This window comes from Molossus molossus, unplaced genomic scaffold (genome assembly GCF_014108415.1).
Source record: "Molossus molossus isolate mMolMol1 unplaced genomic scaffold, mMolMol1.p scaffold_m16_p_6, whole genome shotgun sequence".
Classification (NCBI taxonomy): Eukaryota; Metazoa; Chordata; class Mammalia; order Chiroptera; family Molossidae; genus Molossus; species Molossus molossus.
In genome coordinates, this window is record NW_023425399.1 from 113144975 (window position 1) to 113160339 (window position 15365).

Consider the following 15365-nt stretch of genomic DNA (forward strand, 5'->3'; position numbering starts at 1 on the left):
AAAACATTTTTACAAAGGGACTCTGAATGCAGGGTCTCCTTCCCGCTCTCAGGGTTCCCATCCGGAGATGGGTCCCACCTGCAGGCAGCAATCATCAGTCAGTTTCCAGTTTCTACAAACATTTTATTTTATTAAATAACTGTTAAATAGTGTTTTTACAAAGCAAATTGCATAGAAAAAGGCAAAAACGTTCTGTCCTCAGCACTTCCTATCCCTCTCCGTCATCGTCCAGTCGCCGCTCTTACCTAGCGCTGGACCTCAGAGCTCAGTGTCCGTCAGGAAGGAAGGCAGCTCCCTCGCGAGGGTCCCCGTCCTCGGGCACACTGTGCACAGGGCTGCTTCCCCGCTGCCCACCTGCCAGGGGCCACGGGGGCCGGGCAGAGCCCTCGTCCTCAGGAGCAGGTCAGCTGCTGCACCAGGTTCTCAAGGCATGTCAAGTAGTAGGCATTCAGAGGGTTTGCCTCCGGGTCTGAACGAGCTGAGAGAGGAGAAGGGGAGCAGGGAGAGCAAGCTCATCAAACAGCAGACACCTGGGAGCGCACACGCACAGCTCACTAAGACGAGGTTCTATTTCACTACTCGACACACCAGCACTAGGGTCTGTCACACTGTGGAGAAACGAAGACGTTACAGAATTTATATCTACTTTTTATTAATGGTTTAGCCGAAGGGTGTGCACTAAAAACAGTGCCCTCCATGACGGACCGTCCTCTGCGATGGACCCTGTCCTTTCTGCCCCGTCCCTCCTCCCACACAGACACGGACACTGACGCGAGTGTCTCCGGCCTCCAGGAGCTCCTGGTCACGGCTGGACACGGAACAGACAACGCACAAGCCACCCAGGGAAACTCAGCCCATAGAAACGTGGCGGTGCCCTGGCCGGTTTGGCTCAGCGGTTAGAGCGTCGGCCTGCGGTCCCGAGAGACCCGGGTTCGGTTCCCGCTAAGGGCACGTACCTCGGTGGCAGTTTGTCCCCGGCCCTGGTTGGGTCGTGTGGGTGGCAGCCACTTGATGTGTCCCTTTCACGTCGATGTTTCTCTCTCTCTCGCTCTCTCCCTCCCACTCTACCTGAACAAAATATCGAAAAACGTCCTCGGATGAGGATAAAAAAGAAAAAAAAACGAGGGGGAGACACAGCTCAGTGCCTGAGCGTAAGGAATGCGCGCGTTCCCGGAGCCCGGCCTGGGCGGGACCGTGTCACCGGCCCCTCGGGATGGGCCACGGGACCTTTCTGGAAGATGGAGTCACCTCCCAAAGTCAGCTCCGTTTTCTGTCCGGGGCCAGCTCTGGCTGGCGCGGGTCCTATCACCTAAGAACACACTGCAGCACGGTGCTGGCCCCTGGCAACGTTCCATAGAAGAAAAAAGGACTTGGAGAAAGATAACAGCCATGTTTTAAAAAACCATTATATTTAATTATTTTTAAAATGTTATCATGAAAAGCACGGACCCGACACCGGTACTCTGTGCAAAGCTTCGACAAAAAGCCCCTCAGACATCACTGTAAACATCAGTGTAGAAAAACTGTAATTTGCTGTGAACCATCCAAATATTTCATTCGGCAGAATTCCCTTAATAGCTTCCAAGTTTAACTGCAACCTCTCATACTGAAACTTACTTTTCTTTGCTAAGGAATATGCTTCATCCACTCTTCTTTTTATTGATGGATTTTTCAAAGTCGTTTTTGCCTGGAGAGAACATGGAACAGTCCGTGAGTTCAATTTATCTCCACGTGCTCGGGACCAGGGCACAACCCTCACTCTGCGTTCTGGCTGCCGCAGCGCTGCGGACGCGAAGCTGCAGGACGGCTGCAGGACGGAGCCGGAGTCGGGTGTCGCACGCAGCCGCCCCGCCTTGACTCGGCCCCTCCTGTCCCTCGTTCGCGCTGCCATCTCCCTCTCCCGGACCTCAGCGCACTCTCTCTGCTTCATCTTGCTCTGAGTTACGTTACACCCCTCAAGCCTGCACTTCAGATCGAGTCCGCCCTGCCCCCAGTCAACAAACACGGCCTGAGTGACGACGGAACGCCATCCCTGTGCCATCCCTGTGCCATCCCTGTGCCGAGCCCCAGGGACACGGGCGGGGCCGGCAGCAGCCCCGCCCCACGCGTGGAGCCACCCAGTGGCAAGGACGTGCCCAGACCAGGGTGGCAGCTGAGAGCACCTGTGGGTGGTGTCTAGGCTCACACTGCCCCTCACTCTCCAACAACGAGGACCCCTTCCTCAGTGGCGTGTGCACTGGAGAGACCGAGGCCGAGCGCGAGTGTGCACGAGGCCCCCTGGGCTGCAGCCTGGGAACCGAGCTCCCCCGGAAGCTCAGCGGCCACACGCACCAGACAGGGGGAGACCCCACAGCTGGACAAAACTTCATTCTTTGGTTTTATTTCAAACCAAATGCATTATTTATGCATTTTCCCTTGACACTCCTTCTAGCAGAAATCATCTGTGGCGACACTGCACCGACACGGCACACCAACTGGGATGCACGGGGGCGCCCCCTCTACGGAGCCCCTCTGGAGGGGCCGGACTCCTCCTCCTGCGCACCCCTCTGAGGTCCCTGCCGTCCACGAGGTCGGTGCCCCAGCGATGACCAGGCTGTGGGAACTGACCTTCTGGCAGCTGTGGGTCAGGGCCCAGAGCGCGGCGGCTCCGATCCGCCGAGCGCTCGGACTCTCGCTTTCCAGGCAGGCGGCGAGCGTGTTCACGACTTTTTCTAACAAAAAAGACATTTTAAAAAAAGTTCAGTCCCAGACAGTGCTCCGTGCCTCATCTCAGACCAGTCAGACACCCGTTTCCCATCAGAATGGACTCAACGCTGGCATCCCCGCGGGCTTGTCTGCCGCACGCGGGAGGGAGGACAGCCTGTGACGGGGCACGGGGACGGGCACGCGGACGGGCGTCCTTCCCTGCCCTGCAGGCGCCCTGGGAGCTGGGCGGGCAGGGCCGCTCCCGTCCCGAGCCCTGGCGCAGCTCGCAGCCTGGTCGCAGGGAACACTCTGCCCTGTGACGGGCGTGAGGGCGGCCACACGACGTGCCCGAGCACAGGCACCATGACAGTCACCGCGGGAAACCAGACGAGTCAGCCTCTTCCGTAAGGACGAGGCCCGCTGGAGGCATGTCTGTGAGGACGTGTGTGTGTGTCAGAGGAGGTGATTTAAAGGCCCATCAACCCCAAGACAGGCCCCGTCTCAGCAAAGCCAGAGGGTGAACTAAGACCTGACCTTCTCTGCGAAGAGGTCGGTGCCAGGGGATGCCAGGATGGTTCAGATGAGGTGCGAAGCTGTTTTATCACTTATTTTTATGTATCGCTACGTGGAATCATTTGCTCTACAGTATGTGGCTTTAGAAGCGTGAGACACTGTGGCTGGGAACTCTGCGCTGGCCACTGCCCTCAGCTGGGCGCATCTCATCACAGGGCAGCCCGGCACAGGGCAGCCTGGCATAGGGCACAGGGCAGCCCGGCAGAGGGCACAGGGCAGTCTGCACAGGGCACAGGGCAGCCCAGCAGAGGGCACAGGGCAGCCCAGCACAGGGCAGCATCTGTCTGCTCACTGCAGCATGTTCCACCCTCAGTGCCACTGTATCTTAGGGCTCGATGAACCCCAGCTGGATGAAAGATTTCATAGTGAAAGCAAACAAGAATGCGATCTCAGTCATTCCACTTACGGTTTTTAAAGAAATTTTAAGAAAGTGAGTCTTTTACGGAAGAAAAGCAGCTGATCCATGGCCAGCCGGGGCAGTGGGGGGCAGTAGGGAGGGGTGAACCCAGCAGGGCTGAGCAAACACCTGGCGAGCCACTGATGACACTGTTTGCACCCGAGCGGAGCGCACGGTGCAGCCCGCACGCGTGCATGGCTGTGTGCGACCGTGCGGTGCGCAGAGCGGGTACGCACCGTTGGCCAGGACCTTGGGCTTGTTGGCGGGACTGAAACAAATGTTGTGGAGGATGAGGAGGGGCAGACAAGGGCCGCGCTTATGCCTGAACTTGCTCATCTCGGTCAGCAGGTCCAAGCCGCCCTCGAGCCTCAGCAGCATCTGCTGCCCATCTTCTCCGAAGGACACGTTCAGCAGCAGCTTCAGCCACAGGACGGTCAGGCTGCTGAGGCGGCCGCTGCCCCCTTTCGGCAGCGAGACAGACAGAAAGTTCTGCAGGAAGTTGGTCTGCGGGTGAACAGAGAGCATGACTTCCTCCCTGAGTCTGCATTCTTTCCCAGTCCCTCAGAGACCAATCAACCAGCACCGTCTCTCCCACCTGAAACCCTCCCGCGCCTTCCAGTGCGCCCTCTGCACTGTTTCCAGGTACAAGGGGAGAAGGTGAGGACAGAATAGTGCTGCAATTTTATCCTTAGTGATTCTTTTCTGATGATGGATAAAGCAGTTACAGTTGGCTCAGTGACTCGGGACTGGTAATTCAGCTCGGGGACTAGGTTAGGCCTCTTGAGTTTTCTCTTTCTGTCTGCCTCTGGCAACTTAGCTGCTCATTAAAAGCTGTCCTATGGGGAGGGAGAAGCAGCAAAACCGCTGATGGTTGCCAGAGGGGAGGCTGAGTGGGTGGGTGAAAAGGTGAAAGGGAGCAGGAGGCACCAGGTTCCAATTATAAAATAAATGAGCCACGGGACATGCAGTCCGCACCGGGCACAGCCACACCCACCACCTGTGTACGTGGCCGCGGGAGACACGCTCACTGTGGGGACCACATCCCAGGAATGTGAATGGCAGGGCCCCACGTTGTGCACCCGAAACAGCGTAACACTGTACGTCAACTATGCTTCGACAAAAAAGTAAATTACAGATAAATAAAAACTTTAAAAATTAAAGAGAGAAAAGAAACGAGACCCAAGCAGTCCTGGAGCCAGTCGAGAGCTCTGGCAGGACTGAGGACACCTGGTCTCTCGGCTGCGTGTGTGCTGACCCTGTGGGCCAGCTCACGCTCCGTTGCCCGCGGCCGCGTGTCCTTCCAGAGAACTCACAGACGAGAAAGCTCCATGACTTGAGTACAAGAGTCATTCTGCCTCCTCGTGAACCACTTCCATAAACCCAGCACACTCTTAGCTCTGGGAAAGACAGCACCTGACCGTCTGGAATCATCTGCATGCGGAGAGAGGACCGAATGGAAGCCCGTGTGGGGAGACCCAGGCCGGCACGGGACCCAGCCGGGGCACCTGGGGTCAGGGAGCAGGAATGTGATCACCGAGCGTCCAGTGAGGGAAGGAGACTCGGTTCTCACGAACGCTGCGAACTTTTGCAATTTATTTTAACCTTCGTGTAAACAAGAGATTTCCTCAAATCAAATCAGCATGTCCTACCTAATAGATGACGTGATCCTATTCACAGTTTAGAATTCTGTTGATACGGACCTAAATGTAGTCTAACTGAACAGCTGTGCCAGACTCTGCTCCGACCCTTTCAAGTACTCCGAGCGAAGCCAGGACCAGAAGTCAGGTTTGGCACTGGAGTTCCGGGGCCCTGATAAAATCACCTCTTTTGTCATAAAGAAGTTAGGTCCAACTTGGAGAACAAGGGACCGTGATTCATGAACCACTCTGACCATGGAAACTGAACCGAAACTGTCACTGCTCAACTCGGTCTTGTCTGAGACCACATGTGACTTCATGACCTGACACAGAGGCCGGACGGCTGCCTTTCCACAGCCCTTATTTCTGAGCGGGAGGAAAGAGCCCAGCCACGAAGATAAACTGAAAGGAAGTGGTTTGATCGTATTCTGGCTTCTGACACTTTTCCTGTATCAACTACAATTGGTTTTAAGCAAAAGGAAACCTCTTAATCCTTTTATGGTCCTTTCAAATAAAATGCCTTGAAGTCAGAGTGAATTAGTCCTAGACGCTGAGTTGTGGACTCTGCACACACGGCCCCGACGGGAAGGTGACGGCACAGCCTCTGTGACGCCGTGAAGGGCCCGCAGCACTCACTCTCTGAATGACGGCCCTGCAGTCATGCGCCAAGGCCAGGTTGGAGAGCAACAGGAAGACCATCTGCTGGACTGCGGGGCTCTCCAGAGGCACCTGGGAAGCCAGCTTCAGGACACACAGCATCAGGGAGCTGCCCGGGGCTCCTCTGCTCGCCACTGGCACGGGGTACTGTCCAGAACTCGACCAGCAAAGAGAACTGCAACCTAAAAACAACAGCTTATCACAACGTCTTCCCGGACCGGCTCGGGGAGCCGAGGGGGAGGGGCTCGGGGAGGCCGAGGGGGAGGCCCAGCAGTGCTCCGAGGGGTCTGGCTCGGGGAGCCGAGGGGGAGGGGCTCGGGGAGGCCGAGGGGGAGGCCCAGCAGTGCTCCGAGGGGTCTGGCTCGGGGAGCCGAGGGGGAGGGGCTCGGGGAGCCGGAGGGGGAGGGGCTGGGGAGGCCGAGGGGGAGTCCCCGCAGTGCTCCAAGGGGCCAGGCCTGCGCCTGTGAACTAACCGCACGTCCGCGCTGAGACTGGGGTGGTGGCCGCAGCTAGGCGAGGGGCCGCTGTCTTCACAAAAGGCCTCGTGACTGACTGCAACAGCGCATGTCAAACACTAGGTTTATTTTTATAAAGAATAAAATAAGCGTCCTGGCTAGTTTGGCTCAGCGGTTAGAGCGTCGGCCTGCGGTCCGGAGAGACCCAGGTTCGGTTCCGCTAAGGGCATGTACTTCGGTTGCAGTTTGTCCCCAGCCCTGGTTGGTCGTGCGGTGGCAGCCACTCGATGTGTTCCTTTCACATCGATGTTTCTCTCTCTCTCTCTCCTTCCTCTCTCTCCCTCCCGCTCTCTCTGAACAAAAAATGGAAAAATGTCCTCAGGTGAGGATAAAAAAAAAAAAAAAGAATAAAATAAGCATAATAGGTATTTTCAATAGTTCCTAAATAAGACACTAATTAAACAGGAACAGATTAGAAGCGGAGGTCCCTTGGTCTAATGCCTCCACTGTACCGAAGAAGACAGAAAGCAGCACAGTGGCTCTGGGCTGGGGACAGGGCGACGCCGCGGCAGGGGTGCCAGGTGAGGGCCCAGCCAGCAGGCCCGGCGACCTGCTCAAGGCCACGCGCCAACTCCTCCGCAGAGTGCCTCCCTCTCAGTGGTCAGCAGCCACGTGGCGTCTGGCCAGGGAGGACAATCATCCCAAACGAATCAGACGTACATCTGACCGACCAGCAAACCACAGGCGACCTGGCTCGTGGAGGTCAGCGTAGTAAAGCAGACCAGAGTCACACTCGTGCCGCGAGGTCCGCGCACGCAAGGCCGGCCACCCCAGCCGACACAGCGCCTTCTTGTGCCCACGCCCCACGGCAGTCAAGGCTTCCATGACTGCGGACAACTCTCCCAGCGAGACGCGAAGGCAGGGAGTTTCTTCCTCAACCTAGTTAACCAGTCACCTTCTAACAGTTACATCAATTGTAAGTGTGAACGTAACACAGATATAGTTTCCGAAGACTGACGTCCAAGCAAATGTTCTTTGCTCAGCATTTAGCAACTGCCTCCTTGTTTCCTCCTCTCCCTGAACCCTAGGTTAAGGCACGAAGGGCAGGGCAGGGAAGGAGGCGTGGACACCACGGAGGTCCGGAGCTTGAAGGTCTGCTCAGGTCAGTTCACGCCGCCAAGCTGAGTGGACCCAGGGCGGAGGCCGAGGCTGGTGTCAGACCACAGAGAACATGTTAATCTCGGCACCGGGTGCTGACTGCACGACTCTGAGCCACGGAGCCCCAGTCCTTTCTCTGTGCACCCTGCTACTTGGAGAGCCAGGGGCTGAGCTGCTGGAGGCTGGCAGAAGAACGGCCCTGTTTCCAGTGCGGATCACCCCAGCAGCCCACCTTGCCTCCCAGCAGGCTTCCTTCCCCGCACGCATGCAGCCACCCCACACCCCTCCTCTCCCCTCAGATCCTCTCCCGTCCACGCTCACCCTCGGCTGGCCTCTAAGGGCGCACGCCCGGGCAGGCGCCCCGTAACACGCTGCCGAATGAATGAACGAATGAGAGAGGCCCCCATGGTACCAGCCTTCACCAGACCAACCGTACCTCCCACTTCCTTTCATCATGCCAGTGTCTTGCTCTCAAATCTATAGTTTTCACCTTTACCTGGTTTTTAAGGTCATGTTGCAGAATTTTCACTCTCTCAATTTTCCTTTTAAACTTATTTCCACTGCTGGGATCAGGCTGGTTTCCGTTTCCTGAGCAATGACTTCCTCTCTTAACAAACACAGACGTGTCTGCCCCCACGACACCCACTGGAGAGTGTCTGTAGCTGACGCACCTCAACAAGCAGGAGAAACACTTCAGACCAGGCACTCGCGCTCCCGGCCCGCTCGGGACGTCACGTGAGGCCGGCGTGTTCGTGGGAAAGCGGGCTGGCTCTGCTTACCGGCGGGGAAGTTCGCGGTGTAGACACAAAGGAGCTGCAGGGCGGTCTGCATCAGTGAGTCATCCACCAACAGCCAGGGCCAGAGAGAGTGCAGGACGGGGGCGAGGTGGGCCTCCAGGGCTGCCTCCTGTGGCGGGGCGAGACAAGGGCAGCGCTGGTCTGAGTGCAGGACAAAGTACAATGAAATCAAATCCTCAACTACTGCCACCAACGTGAGAGGAACACCGACTTCCTGTTCCGAGGAGCACGAGCCCGGAGCCCTTGCCCGGCGCCGTCAGGAGGCCCTGCCCCGGGGAGGCTGAGGAAACAGCCTGGAGCAGGGCAGGTGAGCGGACAGTGCTCGCACCGCTCAGTACCCCGCAAATACTCCGACGTGGCTGGGAAATGGGACTTTCCGGTTAAGTCAACACTCTCACCAACTCGGAGTTCTCCCCGCCGCCCGCCCGCCCTCTGCGTGAACGTGTGTACACGGATCTGGTACATGTGGAGAGACACAGATCGATGAGGGTAGATTATGGTTTTTAAACCATCTGTATATAGTAAAATGCAGTCAAAATATCATGTTAAATCAATAAATTCTTAGGTAACTCGTAGTTTTCATTACAATGGTCAGTTACCACTGGGAAAACGTGAGATAGAATGTAGCTGCACACACAGCCACTCTACGTGGGCCAATCAGGAGGCAGCCTGCAGAGCGGCGGGGTGGGGTGCTCACCCACCGCCCCGCAGGTTTCGCCGCCGAGGCACCGGCAGGAGAGAGTGGGCAGCGAGCCCCAGAACCTCCGGGCTGCTCCCTGCGCCCCCAACCTCGCAGGTGACCTCGCTCGCTGTCCCGGGGCCAGAGAGAAACAGGTGGGCAAAAGCTCCTTCTCTACCCAGCATTCTGTCCACAGTCCATCGGTCACCCTCCACCCTCCGTCCGCCCCGGGGAGCAATGGCTGCTCCTGTGCTGGAGACGATGTGTCCACCCTGCTCTGGAACTCGGCCCGCCCGCCCCTCAGGGCTCCGGTCCATCAGCCAGTGCTTCTCTCCCTGGCTTCGTAAGAACTAGTCCCCCATTAGATTTCTTGTTCACGTTCCAGCCGTTTACAGAAAAACAAACAGACTGCCTTCCTTTAACGCTGTGCGTCCTGAATTAGAAAGCTGCTTCTCAGACGAGCTGCTGACCCGACATCTTTTCTGCCCTGGGGATGCTGGGAAGACCACTCCCATCTTTGCAGTTACTAAGCCCTCGTCTATTACAGGCCTCGTCTCCTTCCTTCCAGGGAGACCCTCCAGCCTGGATCGTCTCCAAACTCTCCAGCATCCCCCTCTCTGCTGTTTTCTGCCTTCTCCTAATTATATTTTCTCAGTGTAAGACCTGGACTTTCACTTTCTACTCTCTTGGGAAATGTCAACAACAGACACAGCTGCAAATACCATCTACACACTGACCACGTGGCGCGGACAGGAGGCTCCCTGGCTCTCGCCCTCGATGCACCCACGCGGTGAGAGCCCGGAGTCACTGCGGGTCCGCTCTTCTGCACACCTGAGACGTACTCCCCGCCCACTCCCCTCCCCCCGCCCCCTGGGGTCCTGTCATCTCTGGCCTGGACTGCCACCCTCCCCTACCTCTAACCTCGCCCACCGTTTAATTCACTTACCTCCCGGTCACCATGACCATCCCAGAATGAAAACACCCCAATGTCACACGTATAGACACTGGGGTGGGGGGAGGGTGGGTCAATCAGTGAATTTCCACAATCAGTAGTGGGAGTGTGACCAACACCCCAGGTCAGTTGGAGCAGGAAAAGACATCAAGAATTTGCCCATAGGACTGTACGCACACTCCAGAGCAATCTCAACTCCCTTCCTTGGATCCGCTCCTACTGACCACTGGGAAGGTGGAGATGCTCTGACTTCCGGAAAGAGCCCGTTCTCACCACCGCTCGGTGCTGCGAGCGTGGACACTTCCCACCCGGTGCCCGAGCCAGCAGACCTGACCCAGAGCACCCCGAGTCCGTTCTCACCGCCGCTCGGTGCTGCGAGCGTGGACACTTCCCACCCGGAGCCCGAGCCAGCAGACCTGACCCGGAGCACCCCGAGTCCGTTCTCACCGCCGCTCGGTGCTGCGAGCGTGGACACTTCCCACCCGGTGCCCGAGCCAGCAGACCTGACCCGGAGCACCCCGAGTCCGTTCTCACCGCCGCTCGGTGCTGCGAGCGTGGACACTTCCCACCCGGAGCCCGAGCCAGCAGACCTGACCCGGAGCACCCCGAGCCCGTTCTCACCGCCGCTCGGTGCTGCGAGCGTGGACACTTCCCACCCGGAGCCCGAGCCAGCAGACCTGACCCGGAGCACCCCGAGTCCGTTCTCACCGCCGCTCGGTGCTGCGAGCGTGGACACTTCCCACCCGGAGCCCGAGCCAGCAGACCTGACCCGGAGCACCCCGAGCCCGTTCTCACCGCCGCTCGGTGCTGCGAGCGTGGACACTTCCCACCCGGTGCCCGAGCCAGCAGACCTGACCCGGAGCACCCCGAGTCCGTTCTCACCGCCGCTCGGTGCTGCGAGCGTGGACACTTCCCACCCGGTGCCCGAGCCAGCAGACCTGACCCGGAGCACCCCGAGTCGTGGAAGAATATTAACACATCCGTCCCAGCGACACGAAGGGACCTTACAGTGAACACGACACCCCCATTCTGAGTACAAAGCTCGGATGTGGGGAATTCTAATGACGTGTGAGCACTACGCCCCATCAGACTGTCCGAAAGGGAAGCTGTCCGTCGTGAGTCTTGGACAAGCACGGACGACGCCTGGAGGAGTGTGTGTTCACGGGGCTCCCTCTCCAGGGCTGTGCGCTTTCCAGTTCATCACGAATGAAGCACAAAAGGGTGAGTCTCTTTAAGGATGTTTTCAATGTGCCTCTGACCTCCGGGTGAGAGCAGTGCCTCGGGGCAGAGCCGGAGGGAAGAGCCTCCCGCGCGGATGCCACGCCCGGCGACACAGCCTTCTGCACTCGGGCGGAGCCAGTCCCCTCCTGGGGCGAACCGCCCTCACCCGCTGCCCGAGAGCTGCCTCACAGCACCTCTGCAGGGCCCTGCCCGGCACACAGCCGCCCCCCATCCCCGCGAGCCGAGCTACATGACACAGGACCGAGCGAGGCCCACGCGAGTCCGAGTGTCGTGACAAAGCGAAAGTGCGGCCACAGGCTGAAGGATGAGGTAGGGACAGCGACTCTGAGACCAGGGCTCAAGGAACAATCGCAATGCCCGAACAGCAGCGCTGCCCATTTCCGCCTGCTGTCGCACGAAGGTCAGAGGTGGTGCTACTTACTTTACCTTCTTCATTTTGATAGAGGCAGTTTCGCAGCAGCTGCATGGCTGTGCTTAGCTCTTTAACAAAACCATCCTCCTGTTCAAACAGAAGCAGACAAACAGGGTGAGGACAAGGGCACACCCCACCCGCAGTGCAGCCTCCCTGCCCCTCGGGCCCCATCCTGATGCAGCCGCGCTCGCCGCCCTGACCACACCACTCTGCAGGGCTGACAAGCTAATGATCTCTGAAAGGTGACCGTCGCTCAGGAAGCACATCGGCTATGAAAAAGCCATTGCTGTTCTATCGACCATGGAGGAACTGAGATACAATCTGCTCCAAGCTTCATCTCAATAAGGTGAAGCAGGCACTGACTGTTTTCGATCATATCGGTGTGCGCTGACTTTTCCATGATGAAGTGAAGGCCTCAGGCTACACAGAGAAGAGGCCAGAAGGAAAGGAAGAATGCAACTCCCTGTGCAATTCAACTATGAAATACGGCTTTTCTTGGCTTCTTCCCAAATGCAGCAGAAAAAGGTATCATGTGACCTGCTCTCCTCGGGCCTGTGCTCTGCACGCGTGTGCATATTTACATGTTCACAAATACACGTCCGTCTTCCCAAGGAGCCAGCGTGGCAGGTCTCTAACCACTGTTACTACCGTTAACACAGTTTTACGTGACAGCAATGGTCATTTCGAGTCGAATAAACAGGAGCCCAGCAGACTCAACGCTGGATGACACACTTGGGCGTCACAGAGGCAATAAGTAACCAGAGGTCAGGACCGTCAGCTCTGCCGCCCCGGGCCGGGCAGACACTGGCTTGATCACCGCCAGGTGTGCGGCTGCGCAGGGCCGAGCGTGCGTGCAAGTCGGGGAGGCGTTCACAGCGGCATGCTTGCCGGGAACGGTCCGAAGTGTCCAAGACTCACCCGCACACCCCGAAATGTTTATAACAACAAACATATGCACTTCAGTTAAAGATCTTCCAAGGAGATCTAAGGCACGCACAAAGTCTGCTAATGCAGAAATCACATTAGCTTATCTGACTGCCTTCCTTCTAAAGCATCGCCCATTTCCCCCAAATGCTGGGCCAGTTCCAAGCACGAGGACATGGCGAGGGCCCCAGCGTGCAGGCCCCAGAGCGCTACCTTCCTCCGGAGCGCCGCCCGCCCCGGCCGCAGCGAGTCCAGGCTCAGCCGGGCGACCACGTTCTTCACCTGCTCCATGCAGCTGTCGACCAGGTGGGCTGAAACACAGAGTCCAGAACGAGGAGCGGATGGGCCACTGCCCTGTGAGTTAGGCCACAGCTATCAATCAAACTCTCAAAAGCAACGTTTCACTTCTGACCAACTCCGTTTTAGTATTTTCAGTGAGAGAACAAAGAATCAAAGGGAGAAAATGTAAGAGAACTAAAAGGCTAAAGCCCACTTGTTTTCAACGTAGGCCGTAATCCCAAGTCGGCTGCACTGGGAGGACGCACATGACCAGGGAAATCAGTGACCTCGTGGTGCCGTCACTGTCTTCCAACTCCAGGGCCTGTGTCCTCTCACTACAGACAAGACACTGCAGTGGTGGTGGGGGGTATTGAAAAACACGGGGTCCCCCAGGGCTGTTATTACCACCATCAAAACTATGTTCTTATTTGCAAGTATGTGACACGTGCCTGTGGTTACCAATATTCAATTATTACAAAACTGAGCAACGTGTTATTTTTAAGCAGCTATGATATTTAGATATTCTCTAAAGTAATGCGTGTCTAACTATCTTCTGGTGGCCCTGGGAGTAGTCGTCTATGCCTCGAGTCCATAGAGAGTGAGAAGGAGCCAGCAGTGAGCCTGCACCCACACGCGGCCAGGGCGCCCCCTCCCAGAGCCGGCTCCCACATGCCCCCCCCCCCAGAGCCAGGGCCCGCGCCCGCCCCTCGCAGAGCCAGCGCCCACAGCCCCCCCAGCCAGCGCCCGCGGGGCCCCCCCCAGCCAGCGCCCGTGGGGCCCCCCCCAGCCAGCGCCCGCGCCCCCCTCCCAGAGCCGGCTCCCACGTGCCCCCCCAAGAGACAGCGCCCGCAGCCCCCCCCCAGCCAGCGCCCGCGGCCCCCTCCCAGAGCCAGCGCCCACGCAACCCCCAGCCAGCGTCCGCAGTCCCCCCACCCCGCAACCAGCGCCCGCGACCCACCTTCCAGAGCGAGCGCCCGCGCGGCCCGGCTGGCCGCCAGCAGGGACAGCAGCGCGTCCGCAGCCGCTGCCCTCAGGCTGTCCCGGGGGTGCGTCCCCTCGTAGCACTGCAGAGACAACAGAACACGTCACGGCCCTGCATCGCGGCCACTGCCTTCCCCGCACCCGCCGGGTTCGTCATGGTCACTGGGACCCTCGTGCTGAGCACAGCAGACCGGTCACCGCACAGACCGCCCACTCTGGAGGTGTCTGCCCCTCCTTGCGGGGATTCCACTGGTCCCCTCTGCTGTGCTCCCCGCCCGCTGGTGCTGGCTCCGCGGTCCGCTCGAGCCGGTGACGCTGGGCCGTGGGAGTCTCGGGGGACACATCCACTCACTACAGTTCCGAGGGCTCCAGCAATGCCAGGGTCAGAATCAAGAAGTCCTCACTGGCTTTCTCAACGTTAGATCGTTCAAACTCCACAACTTCTCCTTCGACCAGTAATTTAAAAAATGACCAGCTTCATGATATCGTGATTAAAATTAGGCTCGATGATAATCTGACATAAAACACACTGCAGCATAGTTTCCAGATGCGACTCCACATCCAGCTGGGGCTCACCCTCGGCCTGTGCCCGGGGCCGCAGAGGGGGGAGTCCCCCGCAGACCCCGCAGGCCGCCCCCACAGGCAGGCCCCTACCTGGCCGTGGTCAGAGCAGACGTCTGGGGCTTGATCAAGACCATGCTGAGTGCGACCGTGCAAAGCGGAGGCAGAAAGCATCAGGGGGTGCTGGCACTGCCTGGAGTGAACCCTGCAGTCCACCACGAGAACCCCAATCCGCCTGTCCACTCAATCTCCACCATTCACGGGAAAACTGCTCTTCTAGGCAATACTTGCGAACTGCGGGCACCAGTGATTTGAGGAAAACCAGAGACTTCCCTGAAAATACTGCTCACCTACTAACCGTGGCAATGGAGGGAGCAGAGGTAAGACTTCCAGGGAAACAGTTGTGTGTACAGATGTACCTTTCATTCCCTTGTGAAATCTCGTTAAAATGACAGAATGGGACACACACGCTCCAAGTTTGAGACGGAGCGTGGACAGAGCGCATGCGTAGGCGGACTCGAACGCGGATTCCGAGCGGGAGGTGAGCAGGCCCGTCTGCACGCTGCGCGGCAGGGGCGGAGGGTTGCACCAGGCAGCCCCGGAGCTGGGCGTGAAGGGGGACAGTCTGCAGACCTCTGAGCAGCAGCGGGATGACCAGAGTCGGCCCACCCACAGCTCTGTGCAGCCGGGCGCTCGGCCTCCCCGACCTCGCAGAACACTGAGCGCTCGGCTGTCAGAGGAGAAGGACTCCAGGCTGCCAGGGACCGGGCACGCCGACGGGGACCGGGCACGCTGGCAGGGGCCAGGCACACGGGCGGGGACCGGGCACGCCGGCGGGGACCGGGCACGCCGGCAGGGACCGGGCACACGGGCAGGGACCGGGCACGCTGGCAGGGACCAGGCACGCCGGCGGGGACCGGGCACACGGGCGGGGACCGGGCACACCGGCGGGGACCGGGCACGCCGGCGGGGACCG

The 15365-nt window shown here is 58.6% G+C and overlaps 1 protein-coding gene across 1 annotated transcript in view; it reads right to left on the reverse strand.

Annotated features, from left to right (window-relative positions):
* Positions 1 to 241: 241 nt before the first annotated feature.
* Positions 242 to 15365, reverse strand: part of RTTN (rotatin) — a 105987-nt gene continuing 90863 nt past the window's right edge. The window contains exons 39-47 of the mRNA XM_036244541.1: positions 13806 to 13911; positions 12782 to 12879; positions 11654 to 11731; positions 8342 to 8468; positions 5929 to 6131; positions 3892 to 4159; positions 2608 to 2711; positions 1618 to 1687; positions 242 to 478 (exon numbers count right to left, since the gene is read on the reverse strand). Coding sequence (XP_036100434.1) covers positions 393 to 478; positions 1618 to 1687; positions 2608 to 2711; positions 3892 to 4159; positions 5929 to 6131; positions 8342 to 8468; positions 11654 to 11731; positions 12782 to 12879; positions 13806 to 13911 — 1140 coding nt within the window. The 3' untranslated portion in view covers positions 242 to 392. The remainder of the gene's footprint in view (positions 479 to 1617; positions 1688 to 2607; positions 2712 to 3891; positions 4160 to 5928; positions 6132 to 8341; positions 8469 to 11653; positions 11732 to 12781; positions 12880 to 13805; positions 13912 to 15365) is intronic.